This window comes from Gavia stellata, chromosome 17, assembly GCF_030936135.1.
Source record: "Gavia stellata isolate bGavSte3 chromosome 17, bGavSte3.hap2, whole genome shotgun sequence".
NCBI classification, from domain to species: Eukaryota; Metazoa; Chordata; class Aves; order Gaviiformes; family Gaviidae; genus Gavia; species Gavia stellata.
In genome coordinates this window covers 1,537,142-1,564,746 of record NC_082610.1, presented here as the reverse complement: position 1 = coordinate 1,564,746, position 27,605 = coordinate 1,537,142, and the positions used below count along the sequence as shown (strand labels likewise).

The 27,605-nt window shown below is 46.0% G+C and overlaps 1 protein-coding gene across 3 annotated transcripts; it reads left to right on the top strand.

Moving 5' to 3' along the window:
- The first annotated feature begins 649 nt into the window (after positions 1-649).
- Positions 650-25,167, top strand: DEAF1 (DEAF1 transcription factor). 3 transcript variants are annotated; one of them, XM_059825880.1, is made up of 13 exons: positions 650-721; positions 776-947; positions 1,930-2,027; positions 2,431-2,560; positions 3,415-3,561; positions 4,407-4,546; positions 5,287-5,352; positions 6,261-6,387; positions 8,220-8,348; positions 9,140-9,268; positions 13,797-14,047; positions 23,256-23,345; positions 24,967-25,167. In XM_059825880.1, the coding sequence occupies exons 1-13, from the start codon at positions 650-652 to the stop codon at positions 25,069-25,071; spliced, it is 1,656 nt and encodes a 551-aa protein (XP_059681863.1). In that variant the 3' UTR covers positions 25,072-25,167. The 3 variants fall into 3 exon arrangements, with proteins under 3 accessions (XP_059681863.1, XP_059681862.1, XP_059681864.1); XM_059825879.1 differs by having other exon boundaries at positions 650-947; XM_059825881.1 differs by lacking the exons at positions 4,407-4,546; positions 6,261-6,387 and having other exon boundaries at positions 650-947; positions 13,797-14,087; positions 23,254-23,345.
- Positions 25,168-27,605: the final 2,438 nt, after the last annotated feature.

Here is a 27,605-nt window from a genome sequence, read left to right as displayed (position 1 = left end):
AGGATCGGAGCGCTCGGCCCGGTTCGGTCGCTTTCGGGTGGATTCGGGCACTGCCCGTTCGGGCGTCTCCGTTCGGGCCGGCGAAGGGGAATTCGGGCGCGATCGGAGAGGACTCGGCACAGCTCGGCTTTCCTCGCGCCCGCCTCACCCGCCTTCGGGCAGGATCGGAAAAGACTCGAGCGAGCTCGGGATTCTTCGACCCTCTGGGCCGGACCGCTCGGGGACTCGGCCCTGTTCGGGCGGGCTCGGGTTCCCCACCCGATCTGTCAGGTATCGCTTCGGGCCGCGCTTCTACGGACTCGGCCGGGCTCGGCTGCGTCCTGCCTTGGGATTGGCCAGCCGGCAGGAAACGTGGGCCCCGCTCGTCGGGAACCATCGGTCGCCTTCGGACGAGGCCTGGAAAGACTCGGGACACTTCGGGCACCATCGGAATCGGTTCGGCACCGCTCGATTCCGCCCGGGGAACACCTTCGGAAACGCTCGGGCGAGCTCGGCACCGCTCGACAGCCCGCCGAAGAGCGCTCGAGTGACCTCGGAGAGCCGGCCCCCCCCCACCTCGCGTCCCCCTACCCCCCCGCGGGCGCTCGCGGGGGGAGCGGCGGGCCTTGGGGCCCGCTCGGGCGGGCTCGGCTCCCCCCGCCCGCCTCGGATGGAGGACGCCGACTCGGCGGCGAAGCAGCTGGGCTTAGCAGAGGCGGCGGCAGTGGCGGCGGCAGCCGCAGTGGCGGCGGCGGCGGCTGCGGCGGCCGCGGAAGGACCCGAGCAGCAGCAGCAGCAGCCGCCGCAAGCGGCGGCCTCGGAGTCGGAGGCGGAGCCGGAGCCCGAGGAGGAGGAGGAGGCGGCGGCGCAGGTGACGGCGGTGACAGTGATGGCGGCAGAGGCCGAGCACATCGAGATGGGAGCCGAGCCCCTGCCGAGCGCCGACGAGGCCGCCGCCGCCTTCGCAGGTCAGGGCGGGCGGAGTGCGCATGCGCAGCTCCCCTCAGCCCCGTCGCCTCAGCCCCGGCACCGGCGCCCTCCCGTCCCGCCCGCCCTGCCCGGGAGCTCCGGCTCCCTGCCCCCTCGGCCCCCGCAGCCACGGGGCTGGAGCCGGCAGCCCGGCCGCTGGCCCCCGGGCCCTCTGCCTGCACCGCTCCCGCCTGTCCGGCGTACGTTTACCTCAGGGGGTGCAGTGAAGAAAGGGCAGGGCCGGGCTGAGGCGTGAGTTGCTGCCAGACTCTTACAAAACGACACTCTCCTGTTACACGACATGCTGTTTTCGCCCCAGTGAAGTAAAATGAGCAAAAGGTGCCTCTGTGCATCTAAAATTACTCTGGCCCCGTGTCCCATTAACAAAGCGCCCTGAAACACGCCGAGTTGTGCTGCGCAGAAAGTGTCCGAGCCCTTCACACTTAGAGCAGTATCTCCACGTGAGCGTCACCGTTGTTTTTCACCCATACCCCACGTGTGGCACTGAAAACCCTCTGATGCTAGCTGGGCACTCAAATATGCTCTACGTCATAGAAACACTTGGCTGTAAGTTTGGGACGGTTTTTAACTGCACCAAGCGTACAGGTAATGGCATCCTAGGAATTAACATATGGCAGAGGGAGAGTCAGTTCTTTTTATTTTCATGTTTGCCAGTCCTCTTAATAAAAAGCATCACAGTTTGGGTTTTATTAGTACAGATGCAATACTCGTTTTACCCTTCGTTCACCACGTGCTGATAACTACCGTTACGGTCTCAAGGAGGTTAAAGCATGTTCAACCCAAAGCTTAATAAAAATCAGTATGATTGTGTTTATAACAACTTAAAGGTGTCATGAAAAATAAAATCAATTTTGAATAGGAAGGAAGAAGGAAATGCAATTATACTTTTTGACATTTAGCTGTTTATCAGGCTCTCTGGATGCAGCAGAATATTAACTTCATGTCTGTTTTACATTTCAGAAGTCACCACAGTGACAGTAGCCAACGTTGGTGCCTCCGCAGACAATGTTTTCACTACATCTGTGGCAAATGCAGCTTCAATTTCAGGCCATGTGTTGGTAAGTCTGCCCTTTCATTTGAGGGCCTTAGCAAAGTCCCACGCACTTTCTTGGTGTAAATGAAGAGCTTGGTTTGTGTTTGAGCTGTAGTAAGGTCAAAGATATGTTTTCATTGCAGTATACAGGCTTTAAGCCGCAAAACCATTAGCTGGGGGGCATACAGTTTTTTCTTTATCACTTGGAGAGGTTTTTTTACCTTTCCACCCCCATATACTCATTCCGTAATGGAACTGATGACCTGGAACATGTAACTGTTTAATTTGGTTGGCTGAAACCTCGAAAACTAACCTGATAACTGCCATGCTGATAGGTGCTTTAGGGTACCTTTGAGAAGACTTGGGGGAATACTAAAACACATTGGTATTTTAACTCTATCAATTTAAACTCTTTATTTCTTCTACAGTCTGGGAGAACAGCCCTCCAAATTGGGGACAGCTTGAATACTGAAAAAGCCACTCTCATAGTGGTTCACACAGACGGCAGCATTGTAGAAACTACAGGGTTGAAGGGGCCGTCAGCACCTCTCACACCAGGTATAAGGCAATCTGTTTTTGAAGTGTCATTCTCCTGGAGGGGTCGCTTTTTCTCCACTTTAATTGTGTTGCTAGGATTAAAAAAACATTATGTGCATAATATTATGCAGTTGCCTTATGAGGCTCGTGCCCCCTCTTCTCATGGAACTTCTTGTATTTCTTGGGAGTAGAAGAATAGTTGCTTTTTTGTTTTTTTTTTTTTGTGTCAGAAATACATTTAATTTTCTTATTCTTTGCCCTAACTCTTGCAAATAAGCTTCTTGAAAAATCTTGCCCTGCTGCTGGGCTGTCGCATGCCTTTCTACACCCATCCCGCCCCCAAAGGCAGATGGATCATTCTGATACCGATAATACAAATAGGAGTCTCCTAGTTCTGCACGTGGGTTCTTTTTAAAGGGCCCTGGAATATAGTTTTATCTCCATTCAGGCCGCTTGCTGATACTGAAGCGTCGCAATAGCGGGTGTCTTTATTGCGAAGGTTTTTGTTCGCAGCAGCTTGGCAGTTTCCTCCGAGCCCACGAGATGGCATGGCAAACCTTCAGCGGCCTGAAACGTGTCACAGGATCAGCCTCTGGGCAGGGGACGATCCAGCCAGCTGCTGACACCACTCCAGGGTACAACCTCAGCATTTAATGCGCTGTTAGAGAGTCTTTCCTAAGATGCAGTTTGCTTTATTTTCAGTCATTTTCAGAACTTTCAAGCTGAATTTTTTGTGGTGCACCGCATTGCTGTGGAGAGCTGTCAGCTGCCTCAAGTTAACCACTTGACACTGTTGTCCCAGCCAAGCTGAGCGTGTGAAGGTATAGCCAGTGTGCTTTTTGGTTGCTGTCACCTTTCTTTTCTTTTCTTCAAAGGACCGCAATCTCCTCCTACCCCTTTAACATCCGTCCAAGAAAAAACTGGAACCAAGTATAACTGGGACCCCTCTGTGTATGAGAATGAGCTCCCAGTGAGGTGCCGGAATATCAGTGGCATTCTGTATAAAAACAGACTTGGCTCAGGTAACAACGACCTTCTTGGGTGAGGAAGCATGACGGCTCCTTCTTCACTCGATGCACACTTCTTTTAAGGAGGCTAGTTTTAAGGGCTGATCATGAGGGGAAAAAAAAAAGACGGTTTCCTAGCCAGCCTAGTCCCTTTCGATATTATTGTTCTCTTCTGTTTTGCTCTTTCATCAGAGGCTTTTTAATTTTTTTTTTCTTAAATCTATGAACATACAGGCTGCTGTGCAGTGAGTCTCCCCGGTAATAGGTTGACTCCTCTAACACTCGTTTTGTCTCAGAAATAGACTCGTGTTTCTACAAAGCTCTAAAGAATCCCTGCTGGAATGGGAAATAGAGAACTTGTCTCCTAATGGGACTCCTTAGCTGCCATAGCCCCTCCTCTTCTCTTTTATCGCTGTGGGAAAGCTGAAGAAGCAGCAGCAGCAGAAATTGTCGGCGAGCCTGACTGTACAGGACAGCGCTTGCTTTGTGGATTGAGAGTTTTCTTCATGACCAGAAGAATTAGAAATTTAACTGCAAATTAAGGAAGGGCTTAAATTCATGGTGTTCATCCAAGAAAGACTTATCTTTCTTGCGGATTAGTAATTTTTTTCTAGCCTTTTGATGCATTGGTGAGGCCCAGAAGTTGGAGCTCTCTAAACATGCACAGTCATTGTCACAGCCAAGATAATAAATGGGCGTGGTTATGCTAGAGTGATGAGAAGTAGCAGAAGTAGCATATTTGGTGATTCCTATAGATTAACTACTATTTTGTCTAGCAATTTTGGTATTTACTTCTTTAGGAAAGTGGCAAAATGATTCTTAACCTTTACTAACAATTTATTTCTTCTATTTTATTTCAGGAGGCCGTGGTAGGTGCATTAAGCAAGGGGACAACTGGTACAGCCCCACTGAATTTGAAGCTATGGCGGGACGAGCCAGCAGCAAAGACTGGAAGAGGAGCATCCGCTATGCTGGGAGGCCACTGCAGTGCCTTATTCACGTAAGGTTAAGTTTGCTTCCTCCTTTCTGCTGGAAGGGGCAGGTAGAGTCTGGGCAGAGTCTGCCCAGTGCTGCAGTCCGAGCTGTGTGCGCTGCCTCTGCAGAGTTACGTGCGATGGTGCCGTGGGGCAACTCAGAAGCAACAGTTTGATTTGGTTGAGAATCAGTGATGTGAGAGGCATTTTTCTAGATGGGTTTTCAAGTAGCACAATACAAATCTTGCTTGTACTTGAAAAGGGGTTACAGTTTATGCAGAATGAAGTCCAGCCTTGAGCTGTATCGCAGAAACTGAGAAATGAGCTCTCACCCACAATACTGCAATTCAGTAACCTGATCTGCTTAATTCTGTTTGCCTGACAAACATGTTCTTCATTTGTACCATTTATTGACTATTACTTTGGGTCCTTCATTTCTGCAGTGTCCAGGAGTCTCATGGAGAATCTGGCATTGCCATTAGGTTGACAGTTGGTTTCTGCTTGGGCAGAAACTTTATATAAAGTCTCAAATTCACATATCCTTGCCTTTTGATCTGAAAATTGTTTGTTCTTCCTTCACGCTCCTCCTACCCACTCATCCCATCATTATGATGTAGGGTTGCTGCCCTCTCTGTTACTGTATAGGGTCCCTGGGAGGGAATGCGTGATTCTCTCTGGGAGCTGTCGGAATCTTTTAGCCAAATACAGTCGTGCTCTCAGTGGTTTTGGTGACTCTAATGCTGAACTAGTGATCTTCTGATTTCAGGATGGGATTTTAAATCCTCATGCTGCCTCTTGTACTTGTGCTGCTTGCTGCGACGACATGACTCTGGTGAGTTGTAGGTTTTACGTCCGTTAGTTTAAAAACAATTAATCAGTCAAGCTGCCACAGCCATTTGCAAGCAGGTTATGAGTGTCCTAGAAATGTTTACGAGTACTGTGGCTGCAGTGTGCTTTGTCCATGCTTCATAAAGAAAGGAGGTAAGGAACTTTTCGCACTATTGCGTAGCAGCCTCAGTAAAACTGGGTGATAGTTAATGCTTTTTTTTCTTCTTTTTTTTCCTTTTCTAAAGAATATATTTATGTAAAATGCCTTTTGGAGATGTCAAAGCTATTTGTGATTTTTGACTCAAATTTCACAATTTTTTGAGCTGGAAAAAATGTTTTTATAAGGAATTAATGTAATACTCTATGTTAGATCTGTATTTTATTATTAAACTGCTTGGGGTTTTTGGTTGCTTGGTTGGTTGGTTTGGGGTTTGGTTTGTTGTTTGTTTGTTTTAAAAATGAGGTTAAAGTCCTGAAAGCAGAAGTCTTTAGCTTGACCTGAAGCAGTGTTTTGCATTTCTTTTCTTCTATGAACTGGATGATTTTCTTGTTTCCTACACCTGAAACTAACTGCTTCCTGTCTTCCCCTTACTCTTGTTCTCTTTTCTTCCACCATCTTGGCCAGCAATCATTTGCTCAGTTCTGCTCCTTAAATAATAGTGGGAAGAGGCTGAACCTGCGTGTTTTCAGCTGGAGGGAGCTGAGCTTAACTTTTTTTTCACAGAGTTCGTTTGGTTTGGAGAAGTGGAAGTTTTTTGGTCAATTGTTGCAAACCACACATCTTCCATGGGAATACGTGCTGCTTGACCTTAGCTGCATGTGGAAAGATGAGAAGTCAGCCCAAAGTACCCAGAGAGGTGCCTCAGCTAATACCTTTTCCTTTTTTCTTTTTTTTTTTTGTGTTTTGCCTAGAGTGGCCCTGTGCGACTCTTTGTACCATATAAAAGGCGAAAAAAAGAAAATGAAATGCCTGCAACTCCTGTGAAGAAGGATTGCCCCAAAAACATCACTCTGCTTCCTGCCACAGCTGCTACTACATGTAAGTTCTTTGGTAAAAATTGCTTCCCTTTTTTAATGAAGAATTGCCACACTAGATATTTTATGTCTATCAGTGGCCCCTTGGAACTAGCTAACTGAGAAAAATGTCTTCTTTTTTGCCACTTCCTTTTCATTGGATAGTTTATTGGCTCAGTGTCTTTAGCTAATTTCACTTCCTATTTTGTAGAAATTAGCACAGTGTTGCCACACTGGGACTGCAGGTTGAGTAAGAAAAAGTGCAACTCAAGACCTCCAGGAGACCCGGTTTTAAGCATCTTAACATCCTTTTGCAGTGAGCAGTAGGTTTCATATTTTGTTCTGAGAGAGGTCTGGATTGTATTTCTCCCCTCTACTTGCTCTCTCAGCCTGGTGGAACAGGGGGAGTTGTGGAGTCCTGGCCTTGGTCCATAGTGGGTTTCAGGTAGGTTTTTCATAAATGGCAACTGAGAAATTTCCTCCTGTTGAAATCAGGGTGAGGGGAAGGCTGGCCCGTCTCTGCTCTGCCAGAAATCCCCATTCCATCCCCTGCGCTCAGTTTTTGTCCTTTAGAAGCTGGTGGGGGCTACGGAGTAAGATTTCTGCTACTTCTTGAAATAGGTAGAAAAGTAGGCTTTCAGCAGCTGGAATGAAATCCACAGCCTGAAAATCAGTAATGAAAGAGGCAGAAGGTGATGCTTTCATCTGCAAATTCCTCTCTAGCATTCAGGACACGCTTTGTTACTTACTGTTTTTGATTGTCAAACCATCTGTGTGAGAGCAGAAATTAATTTGCAAGCTCATCCAGCTCACACGTTCCCAGTCACATTCATGTGTCTTCCTGCTCTCATCACAGTAGCATCATCTGGATGGTAACAGTACAAAGTGAATTGAGGAGGAAGCAACAGAAATCCAAAAAAGAATAGCCAAAAGTAAGATTAGATTACTGGCAGCAGCTGGAAGAGAAATACACAAGGATTCTGTAGAGTTTTGGGGGGTTTTTTATCCCCCAAAGAGGTTTAATCTGTATTGGTTCATGAATGTGAAGTGCTGTGAGGTTACACGTTTGCTCATGCTGGCATTGGGAGAGAGGAGCACTGCTTGTTTTGGTAGTAGCCACCTATTTCACCAGGCATGAATCCGTAGCCCCAGTGTCTTAAAATTGCATTACCGTTTGCGAAAAGTTCCTTTTGGCTGAGCAGTGTGCCACAGAATCAGCCCATTACCAAGTAATGGTGCCAGATTAATTAATCCTGTTTAAAAAGGATTTTAAATATTTTGGAGCCACTCAGGTATATTCATCCAAAAGGATTTTGTGACTTGGTCCTTGCATTGGCCAAGCGTATTATATCACTCTGTGTAGACAGACAGCTAAAATTGTCCAGCTAACCAAACTGTCATAGAATTAGTTGTAATCCACAGGTTTTTTATGTTGCTTTAAGTAGTAAGATCCACTCTTGCTAAAATTGTAATAAATCAGGATCAGCCAGAAGCTGATGGGTTTTGTGGCCCCGCTGGATCTTTCTGGTAGGTGTTAAGTTTTTGCTCGTATAATAATGGAAAAGGTGGTGATTTGGGAGGCAGCGTGTTGTAAGTGAACATTCTGGCCTTCTACACCTAGAGAATAAACAGAGGCCCGCAGGAGGCCGGCAGTGCCTTCAGAGAAGCCAAATGGGGCTTTTATTCCCATTTCCAATTGTATTGGTCGTAGGTGTGATCCAAACCTGGGTTATCACAGGCCATTTACTGATCTGTGAGTTCTCTGACTTTGGATGATTCAGAACAGGGATAGCAACAGCTAAACAACCGAGGCCTCCGCGCTGAGTGTTAATTATGAAAGTACTTTAATATTTCCAGTCACCGTGACTCCTTCTGGACAGATCACTACCTCCGGTGCTCTGACATTTGACCGTGCATCGACAGTGGAAGCCACAGCAATTATCTCGGAAAGTCCGTCCCAGGGTGATGTTTTCACTGGAGCCACTGGTAAGGGTTCAGGTGTACGTCTGCTAGACAGCCGTGAGAAGGAGAAAAAAGGGTTTGGATGCCCACTGCTATAGGAAGAAGCGTTTTGAATGCTGCACGAAAGGATTTATTTCTCAAGAGCTTACAGAGAGATTATATGCAACCCGCTGTCCTTCCTTTGAAATTATATCAGCAGCTTGAAATCTTACCAGTTGCACAAAAGGAGTTAGAAGTTTTGTCCAGACGTTGCAGCTGCTAATGTACACCTCTGCTGATTTCTAGGGTTTTATGGTCATCTCTGTAATTTTTTTCACTCCTCCTTCATCCTAAAATACTACCAAAAAAAAAAAAAAAAAGAAAACTTGCTGAGTGTTGAAACTAAGAAAAAATGCTGAATAAATGCTGGAAAATGCCAGAATAAATAAAACAAAATATAAATGCATGACATACATTTCAGGTCTTTCAGTTTGTTTCATACACGGGGTTGTGAGCTCTGCTGAGGGAACTATCCTGCTGTGAGAACCATAGTTTGGAGTTCTGTGATTATTGTAAATATATAGGTGTGCGGGAGGGAAGCCAGCAGTAACCTTTGCCTTTAAAAGTGAAAGTACACAGACATGAAATCAGCACAAGGTTGCTTTGCTTGCTAACTGTGTAGGATCATGCTACTGTTTCTCATTTGTAACCCCTGGAATTATAGAGTGTAGGAACTTGTATAAAGTGTTTAAAAAAAAAAAATGGGTGAAAGAAGCGTAAGAAATGCCTGACAGCTGTGTTACACAGCGATTCATAATGCCGGTGTTCTTCTGCAGTTCAGGATACCAATGTCCAGCAGCCTTGCCGGGTCAGTCACCCAGAACCTCACTACCCAAGTTACCAGGACAACTGCCAGATTTCACCTTTTCCTGAAGCTGCACTGCCAACATCTCATCCCAAAATTGGTATGTTTTATGTCCGTCATGTGAGACACAGGTAGCAGTGCTTGAATTTACTCTCTCATCTTCTTTCTCAGCAAAGGGAAGGATTGAGGCAGAAAAATAAACTTTGCTCTGTTTTGCTTACAAGTTTTGTGGTCATTAAGATTTAAACAAGCAGATTTTCCACTCTGTGGAAAGTTTTTCACTCCATTATTGAGAACTTTGATTTGTTGGTTTCTACTGGAGGAGGCTGTTGTGATCCTGCTTCCTAAGTCATCTTGCAGTGCCCTGCCTTTCCAAAGGCTTTTGCTTCAAGGCTTTTGTCACCACTTGGGCACCGTGGCTAAACATTTATTGTGTTTGATCTGAGGAGGCCATCCCCGTTAAAATTACATCACAGAAGCTTTTCTAAAAATTCCCACGTCCCTTTATGAATCCACTGATACATGCTGGAGGCAGTTTTGGGAAGGTTTGGTGTGCTGCTCTCATATCCAATGTCAGTTTTCCATCACTTAACGCTGACGTTTGTGCGGGAATGATAGGTGCTGGTTAACAAGTGCAGTGAGAGCCTCCCCTGGTCTGGTCATATAGACCGTGGAGTGAAAAAAGACAAGACGGTATGAAAAACGATGAATGCGAATCAGCCCTTTAGTGTTTGATAGGATGGGTTAAACTGATTATCAACTACCTCTTCAAATGTAATTATATTACGTAAACTTAGTGACCTTGCATTTGTAGACCTGACTGATAAATTAAGTGAACTACAATGCTGTTTGAGTGTTGCCTGAACTGATAGAAGCTGGAAGCGTTGAAGAAACTGGAGTTGCAAACTTGGAGTGTTGTTCTTCCTTTATGTGTTTTTATCAAGCCTGGACAAGAGAGCAGGCGATAGTCTGCCACTGGCTGGCTGATGGATTAGACGATTTATAGGCCTTTTACTTCTCTAACGTCTATGATTCTGTGAAGTTACTCTGATACAGATCTCGCTGACAAGGAGCTATAAGACTGGCAGGGTTTGATCCCTGTTACTGTTCTCTCAGACATCAAGAAAAGATCATGTAACGGTGTTGTATTCCTTTGTGCAGTCTGAAGTCTTTCTTTTTTAAAGCCTATGTTCTCCCCTATGTATGACCTTTTATTTACTAATTCGGAGCAGCACGGTGCGTTCCTGCTCTGTCCGGAATGAAACCCTGTTGTTGGTTTTCAGTCTTAGTCAGATCTTGATGTTGCTAATTAAACATTGGGTTTTTTTTTCACCAGTGAATACTTCCTCTTGACTGATATACCTATGCCAAAATGAGGAATCGGAAGTAATTCCCGTTAGATAAGTTATCAAATGCCATGCTGGGATAAATACTGTGCTGGAAATGTAGCACTGGGAAAGGCTCTTCTGCAAACATCTGCTGATAAAAGACCGGTTTATCTCTTACTCATATCTAAGTGCAAATAGTTCCATGCCAGTCATGTGCAAATTGATTGAAATGACTTTTTTAATTAAGGGCCATTGAGCGTAAAATTTCGCTTTACCTGGATGGTGAACTTGCAGTGCTGTCTGTCAGAAAAGGTGGCACATCTGACGCACAGTGACCCACAGTACCGTGGTTTGTCAGACTTCTCTCTCTCCAAATCTGTGCTGGATTCTTTCAGCTTTTGCTGCTTGCATGAAAAACTACCGGATGTGACTTGAAAAGGGTTAGAGTGTTCATACACTTGAATTAGTTGCTGTCTTGGAAGATATCCAGTGTTCAATGCAATCTTGCAAGAAGTCTGGTTTGTCTGCAGATGCTTTACAAAGGAAACGTTCACTGTGAGTGGAACTGCTGGAATTGCAGCCTGGTACAGGAAGGTGTGTTGGCCTGTTGATGTTTGGGACAGTATTTACGGTTGAATTTTTTCAGGACAGTATTTACAGTTGAATTTTAAGTACCGTTTGAAGTGCAGCCAAGATGATTTTTTCCTGAATGGGGGGGTCTACTGTTCTATGTTTTTAACTAGGTTGTGCAGTTTGCTATTCTGTGTCCCCATCTTTCAGGGAGAGAGGATTGAGGCTTGTTTCTGCCTTTCCTTTTGGAGCCACCTTAGACAGACCCGCGTACCAATATCCACTATCTGCAATAACATCCAAAATGGATTGTGATGGGAGACTGATAATAAAGTAAATGAGAATAAAGTACCTTTTGGACACTTCAGCCTCTATGTTTGGTTCAAGAACTTCCCGCTTAGTAAATGTCTTAACTCTGGTTTCGAGGCAAAAGATCTGGCTCCAGTAACGGTCCATTTTAATGGGAGCAATGGTCAGTACCCAGCAGTGGCAGCTGTGCTGCCTGCAGCGATCTGCGGGGCGCTCCCTTGTAATGCTGCAGATGCTTAAGGACATTGTCAGTGCCTTATCTTCGGTGGCATCAGCAATGCGGGAGCTGGAGGACAAGCTGCCTGGCAGAGGTGCTAGAGGAGTTAAGAGTAATGCTTCTCAAAGGAAAGCAGGCACTGGTGGGATGCGAACGGCATTTAAATGGCTCAGTGCTTCTGAAGTTATATTCCCGACTGTGCTCAACATTTCTCTGAGGGCCATAGCATCCATCAGTTGGAACGGTCCTGCGTTTATTATATGAACGTGTCACTCGCTATTTAAAAATCAAGGAAGCTAATTGGCTTTTGGTGCCTGGAATACTAACAGCTCTTCCTTTGACAGTGCTGAACTATCCAGGAAAGAATGTGGCTTCTCAGCCTGCAGTACTTACTGCTTTTTCTGTGTGCTCCTTCCTAAAGATGTGCGGAAAAACCCTGAAATAAACTACTAGGAGATTTTGGGGTAATAAGACTGCACAGCCGCAAAGTTGGTGGTGCCCTCTTTTTTCTAGTAAACAATTTAGTGAGGAATTTAGAGGTCAGCTATTGGTAGATGTGAATGTCTTGAACTTAATTTTGTGGCAGATGGCGAGTATTTATTGCTAGAGTCAGAATTAAATTTTGGAAAAGTAAAGCCAGATAACATTTGTTGCTGGAAATGTTGCCTGAGGTGAGCTTACACTGTGTATTGTTGGGTTCCTGGATCTAGATTTAATTTCCTAACACTGTGGTCTCCCAGTGTATATGCAAGCCTAGTGTTGTGAAAAACAGATGTTTTAGTGACACAATAACTGCTGGCTTTTTGAAACATTTGCAAAGGTAAGGCTAAGACAGACATTGTTGGTTTTCTAGGACTTTAATTTTTTAACACAGGCTTTGGGAAGGGGAGGACTGCAGAGCCCCGATAATTGAGGGGGTTGGAGGTAGATTCAGGGAAAGTGGGATTAGGTTACCGGGATAGGAGTTTATGTTTGTTCTGGTGGCTTCCTACAAACTGCAGTTACTGCTAAAGTTATGGTTAGGATATGAAAAAGTAAAGGCTGCAGCACCTCAATAATTGGTGGGTTTTTTCCTTCTTTTAATGTCCCTTGGAGTGTGTATAGAAGTATTGCTGGGCTTCTGTGCTTTTGTATTTCATTCCATACTTGTAGCATTCTAGTTTATACAAGTGAAGAGTTGTAGTTAGGATTGTGGAGGAAAGGGCCAGAGGCAAGAAATTGCTTTCTTGAAAACTGTCTGACACAGTCAATGTAAAGCAAATGCCCAGAGATGTTAGTGTCTGAAGCTAAAACTTCCATCTGGACTGTATACATTCACTCTCACCTTTGGGATTAGGCAAGGAGAGGTGCAATAAGCTGCAATAAGCATTGCTGTTCAGAATACCCAGGATATTTGAGACAGAGACATACAGCTGTGAATACCTTTTATTAAAATTTTTTGGTGTTTCAGTGTGGTATGTGTATTTTTATGCCCATAGTTTGTTTTATGGGTAGGATCCAGGATGAAGGGGTCCAAAGAAATTACAATTATTGAGGGTTTTTAAAGAGCTTCCCAGCCAGTGGTTTTGGAAAGTGCATGTTTGTAATACATGTAATTTTGAGACAGTAGTAACTGTCTTGGTTTTATTCCAGTCTTGGACGAGGGTTATGGTTATGATCAGAATTCAGGAAGTATACGGGAGTGTGGTGTGGATCAGTGCCTATTTTTGTAGTTTTGCAGCCTGAGAATTGACATCTGTGTAGTGACATCATGATATTTCAGAAAAATATTAGGTCACTGAATGACTTGTTATAACCTTCCTTAGTGATAACTAAGGGAAACTTTAAGTGGAACATTGTGATGATAGTGGCGGAGAAGTCCCTGGGAATGCTGTTTTCACTACTTAATTGTGCCTCTCTGCAGTAGTGCTAGGAGGTGTTAATACCTTCCCAGAGTAAACATTAGGGTCAGGAGGACTTGTTCTTTGGTCCTCTGGGTTTGAGAGTGTCCCACGGGCTTGTTCAGCACGGACCGATTCTGTGCTCATTGGGTCACAGAAGGGAGGGCTGTTTAGCAAAAGCTTAGCTGGACTGGAAATTTTTGCAGACCATATCTTTAAAAAAGCAACCAAAAAAACACAACAACCCCCCCGCCAACCTCCCCCACTTTATGGAAATGAAATGCCCTAATTCTCTATATTTTCTTTTTCTTTCTTTATATTCAGTGTTAACCTCACTCCCTGCCCTGGCGGTGCCCCCCACGACCCCCACCAAAGCCATATCCCCTTCGGTGGTGAATGGGCTGGAAGTGACGGAGCAGCGGAGCTGGCTGTACTTGGAAGAGATGGTCAATTCATTGCTTAACACTGCCCAGCAGCTGAAGACTCTCATTGAACAGGCCAAACAGGCCAGCTCCTCCTTCCGCGAGGCTGCTGTCACGCAAGCAAAAATTCAAGCTGATGTGGAGAGGAAAGAGGTAATTATGCCAGAGGAGGTGAGAAGACTCAGCCAATGGCATCTTTTTGGCTGAGTGATGAACAGAGTAGTACGTCACTGGTTGTCACTGGCTGTAACAGTGGTAGCCCTTAGAAATTGTTTCTCAGTGTCTTGAGAGCAGTATTACCAAGAGAAATCTGAGTTATTTGTATCATGGGGGAAGGAATAGGGTGCTCTGGGATTCCAAGAGCTGTGGGTAGCAGGCTAGTAATACAAACCGTTTGGTGTTATGAGTCCTGAGCTATCCCATCAGCCAGCCTTAAATTTATGACACGTGGGCACTGAATCCTGGTATAGGAAAGATGGTGAGTGTTCAGCCGTGCGGTGGCTGCTTTCTTTATGTCAAGTGAGCAAGGCTATCAAAGAGACCTTCCATGGCCCGAAGAGTTAGAGGGATAAAAAGAACAGCAAGCTGTAGAGTTTTTGGGGAAGATAAGCAGTACAATTTAGAGGTGTCTTGCTGAGCATTGTGCAAGCAAAGCTGATCTCGCATGAGTCCTGTGGTAAGGCTGCAAGGCCGGCTGGCATTACTGGAGTATTGGCTTGTACCCAGTGGCCCTTCTCTGCTCTGTAAGGGATTACCTACACAGACGGCCCTGTTCTCCCTGCTTTTCTTCTCTTTAATTGATGCATGGTAGGGACCCTGGATTCTTCTTAACACCAGCTCATGCATGCACCCTGAATCCGGCTCCATGCACCGCTGAATGTGTTCCCCTTCTCCCCCAGATCCACAGCTGCTGGTGTGGACTTGAGGGAGAGAGGTGGGGGGCAATGTACCGTGAAACTGGTGTCGTTATTGGTAGCTGATGAACTCCCTTCCTGTACACCACACTATCTGCTGTTGCCATCGGCGTTATTGCTAACGTCAGCTTTCCACTGAATTCATAGGCACGAGTGTGCAGCAAGAGACCTTGAAGAAATGTGTGTGGGAAGACTTTGCTGAGAACTGAGAACCCCTATGACAGTCCTTGCAGCATCTTTGATATTCTTTGCCACGTTGTCTCTGCTAAACTCTTCTGTACGCTGCATCCTTGATGTGCAGGTGTGTGATACATTGGGAGTCTAATTCTTCCCTGCCTTCCACCTGGGCAGAATGGGTATTCGTGCTGCTGTCTAGGTTTGGGCTCTCTGCTGCTAAAAAGCTGTGTAGAGCATGGGATACCGAAAAATTGGAAGCTTTGACACAGTTTAGAGATGAACATCTGACTTTGTTTAACTTCTCTGTCTGCTCTTTTTCTGGTTTATGTGCTGTCTTCCCTTCTGTTTATCCTTACAGTGGTTTCTGGAACGGTTGTTCCGAGTCCATTCCCCTCACCCTCTGATCCAAATCCAACTCACTTCAGTGTACTTCTAGTTTCTTCTTGCCCCGGGAATGGGAGTTAAAATCACTCTTGTGTATTGATTAAAGTGCTGACTTTACAAGGCAAGGATGAGCCTGTTTGTTTCCAGAGGAAGTCTCTTTCCCAGTAACTATTGAACGCCCAATTATACAACTGTGTGTCCTACCATTCTTATTTTGTAATGGGTACCTCAACAGTTTTATATTGCGATAAAAGCACTTGCTTCTGGTGGTATTTTTTAAATATCCAAATTACAATTCTCAAGCTTGCGCCTGTGTGCTGGCTTCTGGAACCATCCAGGTGATATCGCAAGTAGCTATTTCTGAATTCCTTCTAGTGAATTCCATATTTGGAAAAAACTGTGTTTCTGGGTACAGGGCTGGCATTGGAAGTAATTGCAATAAATGTCAAATAATTGGCTGTCTGCTTTTGCGTTGGTCAAGGGTGCTTTTCTGATTTCATGAATGTTTCCCTGATTTGTAACGCAAGTGTCCTTCCCACCCCAAGTATGTGTGTGGTCAAACTGCTTTTTTTGACAGTTAAGGTATATGAGAGGGAGAAAGAGGTGTCTTCCTACCTTGGTTGTTGTTGATTTTTGCTGGACCAATTTAATACAAAGGAAATCGGTGCTTTATCACCACTTTGTGTTTGCTACACTGACAGAACTTGCCAGGGCTAACGAACAGGGGGAACCTTCGTGCCACCTCCTCCGCTTGCATGAGCGGAGACGGTGAACGCAGCAGTGTGGGTGCTTCTCTGTAGGAGAGCCACCAATTTGCAGCATTTCTGTGCAGCAGTATGTTCCTAGGTATTTAGAAGGGAACGATTGTGTCATTGTACCAGAGCTGCGGAGCAAAGGGTGTACAACAGATTAAATTATAATACAGCTGTAGACTCAGCTCTTCCTGGAAGAGTGACTTAATACATAGCAGGATTAAAGAAATCTCTTGGGAGCAGGCTGGTTCCCAACTGGATACACAGACTTCATTGCCATGACTGTAAATAGTACGTGTCTTTAGTTTTCATAGCGGTGCAGAGCAATTCCCCAGTTCAGTGTCCCGGCTCTTGAGGATGTTGAGTTCAAGCACTTTTGATCTTGTAACTGCCCGTATCCCTGACCACATCCCTCTGTCACCCACACTGAACAGGGAGATGGCCTCTGTCTTCTGACGGAAGAGCAAGACAGAGCGCTTGGGACAGCACTGTCTTTACCTGCCCTTCAGAGGAAGTCTGAAGTGGGCCCAAGTTTAAGCAGAAGAAGTGGCAAGAACAGCAAACACGCAGGAAAACTTACTTGTGTGCTGGTTTTGCTCCAGTCTTCCTAGAGAGCAATAACTTAAGCATTAAGAATTTTTAATCACAGTTTATATGGTCTGTTGTATATTGAAAATAATTTACTATATTTTGTTTCACTTATTATTTAATGGGCTTGGAGTTCATTAACTTATCACAGATGAGCCAGTCTGCTCCCATATAGCAGCAGTTTGGTTGATTTGGCTTTAAATACCAGAAGTTGTACTCTATACTGAGCAGTGGTAAGTGCTTGTGGGACTTGCAGAGCTCTGAACTGTAAAAGGCAGGCTTTTGCTCCAAGTTTTCTTTGAGCGGGGGAGGCATTTGTGCTGCCTGTACGCTTATGTTCTTACCTGTGAAGTCAAAGAGCAGGCATCACTGTTTCATTCTGGTCACGCTTGCTAATAATATTACCCAGAACTATTCAAAGGAGTCTCAGGAATACATTATTCCCCTCGTTTATATTGTTTTGAAGATAGAAATGCCAACATCAGAGAGGAACTGTGGCAGGAAGGGTATCTGCTAAATGTAGCAAGGGAAAAACATAAAAAATTGTAAGTGCAGCATAAATTAGAAGCATCTACAGTCACGTTTCTTCCTTAAGATGGCATGTCTAATCTGAATTTTGCAGGAGGATTGGATCCCTAATTGCAGTTCCAAACACATGGCGATACTTAGATACAGAGTCCCAAAAGTAACAGGGGGGCTGAATTGCAAAGTGCTGACTGTTTAGGTGTCAGGCTGTACCGCATTGGAATATAAATGCCTGTCTTCGTAGGCAATTACAGAAAATATGAAAATATAGTGTCTTCTCTCATGTCTGATGTGAGGTTTTTTCCCTCTGCCTCCCTACTATACAGTTACAGCCATATAACACCCAGTGTCAGGGTCTGGTGATGTCCTTAGCTGTTCTGAAGAAGCTATAGGTCAGATTCCAAGTTCTTGGAGCTAAGGGCTTCCCCAACAGCGTTTTTCGTGCACATCATAATTTTGTAATTTGGAAGTCCTTGCATGCAGTCTGTTGCTGTCTTTGTTCTTTTTAATTTCAGTAAATTTGTTTAAGGATCATGGTTTGCTGGGCAAATTTCAAAACTGAGCATCTCTTCCAAATTTTGTTTCCAACTTTGCCACAAGTTATTTAGATGCCCCTGGGTAAGTCCTTGGCCTCTCTGGGCCTCAGAGCCTGCTCTTTAAAATAAGGTTAATGCTTCCTTCACAGGGGCTTGCATACCAGTTTGCAAAGTGGTAGGATCTCTTGGTAAAAGGCTGTGTAAAAAAACCTCAACCTTCTAAGTCCTAGAAATAAGGACAATTTGTAAACCCGGAATCTGCAATTCCCACATTTATGAAAATACGTCTTTTGCAATAATTTCTTTTGAAACAAATTTTTCAAGACTCTAAGGAAGTGGTTAAAAATACCTTTCCTGTTGTGAACGCTGTCTGCAGTATCTCATGTGCCTGTTGATGATGAGAACTCCTTAATTAATAAGCAGAGCGCTCACAGAGTTAGTTCCAGACATGAAGCTGTTTAGGAAACATTGATGGCCAGGAGTCTTGTGCTTTCCGTGTGTAAACGAGGCGCGTATGCAGCTGGTGCTCAGCCTGCGTGCGGCTTTATGTTGGCAGACACCAAATATAAGTTGCGTTTATGTTGCCTAGAAGTTTTGGGGAATGACATTCTGAAGAAAAGCAAACCAGGAACTCCCTGGCTCTGTGTTTATATTAACTTCTAAAATGCATCATGCTTATTGCAAAATACGAAAATATCAAAATAGTTGTAAGCTTTTTCTGAATTGCAGCGTTTTGCGTGGGATTCATTAAATACAACTTCTCTGTCAGAACTTCACGCAGCTGTTAAGAGGAAGTTCTCCACTGTCACTATTAATTAGCTTGTGACTGAGCGTATCTGATCTGTTGGTTACTATCTGAATGCTGGGCTTCCTGCATTTTTTGATTTAGGGAAAAACATTTAGGAAGAGAGTGAGTGGGGCAACAAAGGCTCGGTGCCTCTTACAAGAGATATTTGACAACTTGCAGGACTGGCCCAAAAGCAATGGATTAAAGACAGTACTTCACACAGAGGTCTGTGTGCTTTGGCAATGTAATTTTTTTGAGTGTGCATTAAGCCATCGTTTATATCAGATAAACTTTAGGAGGGAGCGAATATGTGAAGTCACGAAATTCTGTGCCAGAAGACATTGTTGGAAGATAATAAAGATATTCAGGAAATGTGTTAAACAGTTTTTCTGTATAAATTTAGAAGAATCAGTGTCGAAATCTGGCAAGTGTTTCAATTGAAATAGCCCTCTTCTTGTAATGCAGTGATGCCTTCAGAGCCCAGCCCATTTGAAAACAAGGTGGAAGATTAAATCCACTAACAGCTGGGCCATCTGAATTCTTTTTTAGAAAGATTAAAACAATTCCGGGCTAGAGAGTATGAAATTAACCTAAAAAGGGTCGGGCATGTAAGAAATGTAGCTCTAATAAGCAAATAATGGTTTGTGTACTCCGAAGCAGCAGTGAAAACAGTTGAGAATTGGAGGTTATCAGTTTTCTGGAGCCGGTTTTGTGAGGGATATGTATGTCTCTGGCTTGATCCTCTCTCATATCATACCTTTTCCTTCTCCATAGTTTCTGAATGGCTTGAATTCTTCACACCATGGGCTGTGCAGAGCCAGAGGACTCGCTATGGGGATAGATAAAAAGGAGGCAGAAGGGGGTTAAACATGTGGTTTCCATCATCAGGTTTCAGGGGCTGAGAGCTGAGGTGAAGGAGCTGCTGTGGCTCAGACAAGGACAGAGGTGACTGGACTTCCTCTTGATGTCTTTCTTGTTGGCAGCCTCCCTGGAGAGCAGGATTAGCCACACTTGCAGAGGAGGAAGGAGTCTGGTGGTGGGAAGGGGTTTAATTCTGGAGCTGTGGCACTTTCGCAGAACTGGAATTCAGCGTGTTCAGCCCCGGCACTGTCTCTGCACAGGCTGTTGCAGAGGGGATGGTACTAGCTGGGATTATGTCTGCAAAGATTTTCAAGCTGGGTTGAAATGCAAGGTCAACGCATGCTTTGGCATCTGTGTTTCCACTTTCTTCACGAAAAAGAAGTTTAGAAACATTACGCAGTTTTCCTAGGCCAGTACTCTTAACATGGGTCATTTGTCTTCCACTTAACAGTGGAAAACTCATTTTAACCTTTCCTCAAGAATCCACAGTTTCCTGCCAGCCCAGTTCTCTGCCTGCGTGCAGGGTGGCAGAGGGCAGAGGCTGCGGCACGAAGCGTTGAGTCCCAGCTTCTCCACAGCCGGTGCTCACTGATGTTAATGATTCTCTCAAGAATCAAGGTCATTTTCTTCCTGAGACACAGCAGGACTGATTCTTAGGCCAGAGGCCGCACTCAAGCTTACCGATGTATTCCCTGTCTTCACAAGAATGCTCACGGCTTGGACACAATTTTGGTTTTCAAAATAGTAATTCTGAAATTTCCATACATGTACTGCATGCACACTTTGCCTACGCAGTACTGGAAGCACTGGGGACGCTGGGCATGTGTCCTGTCTGGCTAATTAGTCGGGGCTTGCCTATTTGTCAAATAATGGCAGAACCCAATCACACCCCTTGCAGTCTACAGCCAGAGGTTTCCCTGCCGCCTCCTCCATCTCCCTAGAGTTTTTTTAATTTGAATTTGTGTCACGGTACTATAAAGGTTTTGAAGGCTGTGATTTCACAGGAGAATAAATACTGTGATGTCAGGTTGATAGAGACACTTGTAAATTAAGCCTTTAATCTCCTTATATGTTGGGTTGTACTCACTCCTGGATAAACCTGCTTTGCCTGAAAGTGGGGGTTTGGCTTTTTTCTTGCTTTTTAACTGTTCCCAATAAATTTAAATCAAGGTTAGCACATAATCAAATCAGGATCGGTTTTGAACTCCTTTGGTTTAGGACTTCTGTCTCTCGGCAGCGTTGGTTGCTGAGCGTGGCAAGGCAATAGGTGGAATAGCACCTGGTTGGACTTGAACTGGTTTGAAGTAGACCTGAAACACAGCTGAAGGGTGCTTTGAAAGTCACCTCCAGAGGACTGCTTAATTCAGAACCTATTTGAAAGCCCTTTTATTAAAAGGAGGAATAATGGGGATGGTTGATGCTGTTTCTGAAGTCTTGAGTGTGTTAATTTTGTCTGGTTTTCTTCCCCTAATCCATTCTGTTGGGCTTTGCCATCCCTTCAGACTCTTGCCTCTTAGTGGACTAGGATCACTGGACTTGACCCCAAATTTGGCCCAAGAAGATGGCACTTGGCCCTATTACCTTGGCATTTCCCTTGTGTTCCTTTGCCAACTTCTTAGGCTCTCGTGTCGGGGGGTGCAGTTCCCTTGTGGCAGTTGAGCCACCTGTTTTAAGAAGGGGTGCTTGGCTGGATGGACTGGGGACCGAGGGGTTTGAGTAAATGCTGTACTTAACTGGCAGTTTGTCACCTCAGGCCATTTTCTCTCAGGCTTCTTCATCTGTCTCCACATAAGGGCACAGTGTCCCTCTCTTAGAAGGGCGGAGTGAGGTTCCCCTCTGTCCTCTTGCAACTGCAGTTTTGGGCTTGCCGGAAGCAAGCTCAGTGTCGGGACCCTCCATACAGAGTACCCTTTTCAACCCCTCACGTCATACTCAGGCTGTGACATGACGTCTGGTATATTTTTCCTTGCAGCAATATCAGAACCAGTTATTTCAACAAACAGAAGATGTGGATGGGAAAACAGAAATCATCATCAAGGTAAGCTGGCATTATCTTATATTTTATGAAGAGTCTTTCGTTCTCTCTCTTGTTCCATTTAAAGGTGCAGAGCTTTTTATCATTGCTACAGAAGTCATGTGCTCTCTATCTGGCCTTGCCTTCTGGCAGAGATCTGAGCTTTCCCTAGCAGGACTAATGCTCTGATCGAGCAGAGTGTGTCCCCTTTCCCAACCCCTCCAGGTTTTCACAATCCTTTATTGTCATCTGGGCAGGTTAATCGATCTCACTCACCTCTGAGCAATGGTATTGCAGCTCTAACGGGTGGCTGTCACCGAGGTGTGATAGGAAAGAAACTCTCTTCCTTTTTGTCCTGTGAGCTGGTTTTCAAAACTGCGTGATTCCCTCTGGCTTTCGGAATGGGAGTACGAGTTGAGTTTAGTTCAGGACCCACGATTTAAGCCCTTGTAGCTGTATGTGTTATTCAGTAGTCCTTCTAAGATCTCCAGGTACAACCGCACGCACTGTGTATTTTCAGCATTTTCCAATACTGTACAGGTTATGAACAGCCTCGGTCAAGTATCCCTTTGGGACAGGCTTTGCAAGTCCCAAAGAGAAGTTTTAAGCCCCTTTTTGTTGGCCTGAATCCCTGGCTGTGTATCAGGAATACAAATATAGTTCAGTCTCACCAACTATTAATTGTAGGTACATTGGTAAGATGTGAGCAGATGGTGTGATGAACTCGGTGTTAATCAGGGTGCTGATTGTTAGGTTGGTTGTGCTCAGAAGAGAGGAGTTGGTGGAACTAAAGACGCCTGCGATACTTTCACAGCCGAGAAACGCTTCCTGTCAGGGCCTCACACTGCTGCTCTGACGTGCTAATGATTTGTCAGTAATTTAATGAGTTGGAAACAGAATGCTCTGTGAAGTGCTTATTTTTGTGATAGTTCAATGATATTTCCACCTAAATACACAGGTTATGTTAATTGATGTCACTGATACAAGATCAAAGCGATAAACACAAAAACATCCTTTAAAAACCAGGTGTGATTTTTCATCCATGTATCCCATCTCGCCTTACTTCTAGTTTAAGTCCTTGCTCCTGTTATAGCCTTCTTAATTTTACTCTGTCTTCTGTTTCCCTGGTGGGACACTCCCGATGGGCAAAGGAACAAGCCTGCTCAGCCCGTAGGAGCAGATCCCTTTTTCCTCTCAAAAAACGGGAAGATTAAACTGAAGGGTCCCATCCTTATGTCTACTCCTGTGGTCCTTCCTCAGACCCTCTCTCAGACATACACAGGGTTATAAACCAAACAAAACCACCAACCAAATCTGCCTTTAAAACTTCAAATTTGAGATGAACTCAGAGCTTGGGTGTCAATGGCCTGTGTGTAGCCCGTACAGAGCTGTTTGGAACACGCCTGCCCTTGGTTAAGACTGACTCCTGCTGTGAAGGCTGCAGTAACCGGGCTGTGGCTGGTAAGATACATGACCTACGTGGAGGGAGGCATCTCTGTGGCATTGTGGACAGATTTCCACGACCACTCAGTATCTCACCCGCGGTTTTGAAGGGGTTCTTGCCCACCAGACAGGAAAACAGAGGTGCATTTCATTTTCCGAAGTGATCCCTGCTAACATGGTGAGGAGAGTGGGTCTGTGAAGGCACGTCCAGAAGCCACTGGGCCTGTTTGTTTTGTGTTCATGTGTTGAGGATATGTTGGGAAACGGGGGCTTTACCACTGCTGCTGCATCACGTCATATTACAGCACCTGTATTACACTTTGATGATCTCCCTGTTGTTGTTATCTCTGATGTGGTCACTTTGCTGTCCGTTTTCACAGCAGTCCTGTGTCAACTGCGGTCGTGAGGCAACGAATGAATGCACAGGATGCCATAAAGTCAACTACTGCTCCACTTTCTGCCAGCGGAAGGTATCAGCTCGTTTGTGAGTTGCAGATTCAGTTGTCTGGAGAGGGCTGTGTGACCCTGGGGAGAGCCAGACGGCTCTGCCTGCTACCTGGCAGGCGTAAGCACGGCGAGAGGCACGGGCAGCAGAACTTGCCGTGTCATACGGGCAGCCGGAGCACAAGCCTTGCACGCGCCAGCAGCCCCAGCATCCCAAACCCACCCTGCCAGCTGATCTCCAAGCAAGACTGTAGTGATGGGGCAGGCCTGCGGGTCAGGGTCCGGATCAAATGGGTGGGGAAGGTCCCAAGATTTGCACACACCTTCTCGAAGGTGGTCTAAAAATCAGAGTAACAGCAGAAATGAGGGCGTGGAGACCTCACTGCATGAGCTGTGGGGGCCAGTTAGCTGGGAGCACTCTACAACCCTTCCCTGCCACTTCCTAGTAAGCTGAACCCTCGCCAGTACCTGTGCTCCTGCTCTGTCACTGAGGACATAGTTCTCTTATTCTTTACATTATTTGTGATGCTACCGATGATACGGTGGGACAAACTGCAAGATTTTGTACATGGGAGGCGGAAACAGGTGTGAGGAAGTATGGTGGAGGAAATGGCTGTGCTTCATGTTTCCCATAGGTTCTTTACAAAGACCCTTGGCACCCTGCTTTAGAGGAAAGGATAATTTAGTTTGGCCAGGGCTACAGTTCTGCGGGCTGTCCTCGTGCAGTCTTCATCAGCTGAGGCCAGGTGTAGTGAGTAGCTGAAGAATTTTGCCTGTTTCCTTTTGCCTGTAACAAAGTGTAATTGTGGCCAAGTTCCCTGCCCGCATGGCAGAAAGATTAAAAATCCAAAGAATGAACAAATGCTGCTTGCAGAAAACGTACACAGTCTCCCTACCGCCTCCCCAGGCATCTCACGGACAGTAACGCCACCCTGTTGTCCTCTCAGTACAAAGTGCACTGGGAAATGGCACTGAGTAGTCACCTTTTGTCCCCCTCCTAGAGAGCTTGTCACTTCTGAGTGGACATCCGCCCATGCCTGTAGCTGGTGCTCTGCGCTGTAACGGGGTGGGAGAGTTTGAAGTGCTCGTCAGTAATGGAAGCCTTGAGATTCCCCTTGTGAGCTACGATGTACGGCCTCTGGGTTGAGCACGTTAGAGGAGTGTTTTGTTAGTTCCGACTAGAAGTTAAAGAAAGTAAACCTTGGGAGGTAGTAGGGTTTTACCAGGAATTGTATTCCTCTCCTTGCCATGGCTAAACTAAGACCCCTTGTATGCCGCTGTCCTTCAGGAGCACTAGCTTGTAGTGAGCCATCTTTCAGGAGAGGGTTTAAGTCAGGGTTCTGACTCTGTTCTAGTAAAATTTCTACAACCTAACTGACATTGATGTCCTGGACTGGTTTTTGGGTTGAGAAGCCAGCAGTCTGCTTAGTTTGTGTCCGCCTCTAGCACTGACCCAGCGCATGGTTCCTTTCCTGTCTGTCGTTAGTCTTGTTTGGCCGAGCGCTAGAGACCTGCTGTAGCCCATCTGTGCTGGGGAAAGCGCTTCTCAAACAGGGCTCCTGCTGGGGCCCAGCGTGCTTTCGCAGGCTGCGCGCTGTCCAAGGGCCCTTTCTCTTCATGGCCTTTCCATCTGCTCTTCCCTCGCAGGACTGGAAGGACCACCAGCATATCTGCGGCCAGTCGGCCGCAGTGACGGTGCAAGCAGACGAGGTGCACGTCACGGACAGCGTAATGGAGAAAGTCACCGTCTGAGCACATCTACCTCTTCAACCGTTCATGGACAACCTGGTGCGGCCGGCTGGATCGGCAACCCGGTATGAACGGTCTGTCCTTTACAAACCACGGTCTTCTCTCTAGCAAACTCATTTTTGAAAGACTTTTTGATACTGTGACAGCACTTGCCTACTCCCGATCCTCTTCCAAGACTTTGAATAACACAGAGACTGTGAAAACCTCATCTGGAAAAAACAATCCCCACCTAACGGCAGCCTAGCAGCCGGGAGCCACCTTTGGCTTAAGGGAGCTTCGACTTTGCCAGACTGGAACCTCCACCATGTGGATTACAGGGATCTCACCATCTCTCTCGAGATGGATCTAAAGCAGGTGCTGCAATGAGATTTGCCAGTGTTCCCTTCTCCCTGTGCCTCCCTACCTCTGGTTTGAAAAAAGAAACGAACCTTCATTTCGTTTATTTAATTGCCTTGAAAAAGTCAGGACAAGTTCTTAGTTTGACATTGGAAGGACTTTTTTTTTCCTGTGTTCCCTCTGTGCTGGGCAAATTTGGAACACATTGGAGCTTCTGCACTTAAAAAATACCATGTTGTTAAATAAAATGCGGTGAAAGCATGAGCGTGCGCGGCAGTGCCGTTTAATTCCCCCGGCAGCACTTTACTGTACTGATAAATGCAGTGAGCGGCTGCAGCGTGGCTGTCGGGAGTTGGTGCAGCTGCAACACAGCTGCGTTTACACGCACGTCTTTACTCTCCATCTCCATAGGAGGCCGGCTGGGATGGGCTTGTTCGGCAGGAGAAGTGCGGTCTCGTCACATGGCGTGCTTCGGCTGTAGCTCGTAGCGTCCATCTGGCCAAAATCAGACCTGATCAAACCCAAAGCGAGAGCATATTAATAGAGTGCTGTCCTGTCGTTGGCATTTAGTAGCTGCTAATTAAAGAAGTGGTGAGCATTAGGAAGTTACTGGCTTCGTTCACTGCAACAGAATATTTAATTATTAATGTACTACTAATAATAATTTAGGCTAATCAGGCGCCTTTATTTGTGTTTGAAGATTAATGCCCCAGGCTGGAGGAGTCTCAGTAGACATGCACACCTCTCCACACCTCTCCGGTGGTTTTTTTTAGCCTCAGGCATAACAGCTGTGAGGGGTTACTCGTCCTGTCTGGTTATTCACTCCAGTGTAGCGCTGGTGGGCGAGGAGGAATATTGTTTAGCTTACACTCCAAGAGGGGTCACCTCTGAATCACAGTGACCCAACCCAGCATCATAAATGCTGTCAAAAGGAGAAAATTCTATCCGGAGTTGCAGGAAAGTAGTAGTAAGAGAAAAATGCGATGGAAAATACCGGAGTCTCACACTACTGGTTTCTGACAAATCCGTTCCTTCCTCCGTGAATCTTCAGGGTCTTGTTATGTTACACTCCATGTGTTGCAAGGAGAGGGAAGCTGGTTTATCACCTCAGAGCATTTGCTGCATGGCTGAGATCTCTCTTCAGAGGTGCCCCTCAGTAGGGTTTGCCCGCAGCAGCAGCTGCTGAGAGGCAGCAGACGGGACCTTTGCGTGGCGGCAGGTGACAGGTCTCCAGCACAGTCGGTGGCAGCTGATGGATGTCGCTTTCTGGCTGTTACTGGAAGAGTTATTCCTCCTCGTGCCGAGCTTGGTGGGCCAGGCAGGCAGCACCGTTGACAGGAGGGACCGCCGCCCAGTGAGGGTGAGGAACCGGCGTTGGCAGAGGGAAGGCAGCAGCCTGCCGGCCTCCTCTGAGGGAAACACTTCTCTAATTTAAAGCCAAGCACGAACGGAAGCAGGATGAGGACAGAAATTACCCGTGTAAAACTCCTGGCAAGGAAAGAACAGGCAATTCCTTAGATTGCCATAGCAAAATGCTCACTCCTCCTGCTTCCCCAGAGTAATACTTCAGTACTTGTAATAGTTTCTTCTCACACTGTTAAATTATGATTGTCCATTTTCTAAAGCTTAAAGACAATTAGTTAATTGAAAACACAGTCTTAATTGAGCCCGCAGTAATACAGCTAATTTACAGGGTTTCTTGCCGCCGTCTATTGCCTGTTAAGGTTCTAAGTGGAACAGCGCAGAATGTGAACACCCCGTGCTGCTGTGGGGCTACACCGCCCGTTTGTTTTCAGCGACCTGCCTCAGCAGCACCCTCGAGCAGGCGCAAGGTTACGGCCGCTGCGGCCGGGCCAGCCCGGGGAGTGCCGCTGCTTCAGTCCAAACCCCCCCTTAGCGCTGGTGTCTCTGAGCAGAGGTGCTGTTCTCAGCGGTGGCTGCCAAGTCACAGTCTAGCGAAGCTGTGGATTGAGTCGCTCCTCGAATAAATGAGGGCGAGACAGCAGCGTCTCGCATTAGAATGCAGCGAAGGCTGGATCTGAAGTAGCACCTTTGGAGTGCTAAAGCTGCACATACAATGTCAAACATGGCTTTCAGTTGGAAAATATTTCTGTTGCTTCACCCCTTTGGCTCACAGAGAGCCCCCGTACGGTACGGCTGGTTGGAGCAGCAGAGCTCTGCGTGGTTTCAAGGACAATTAC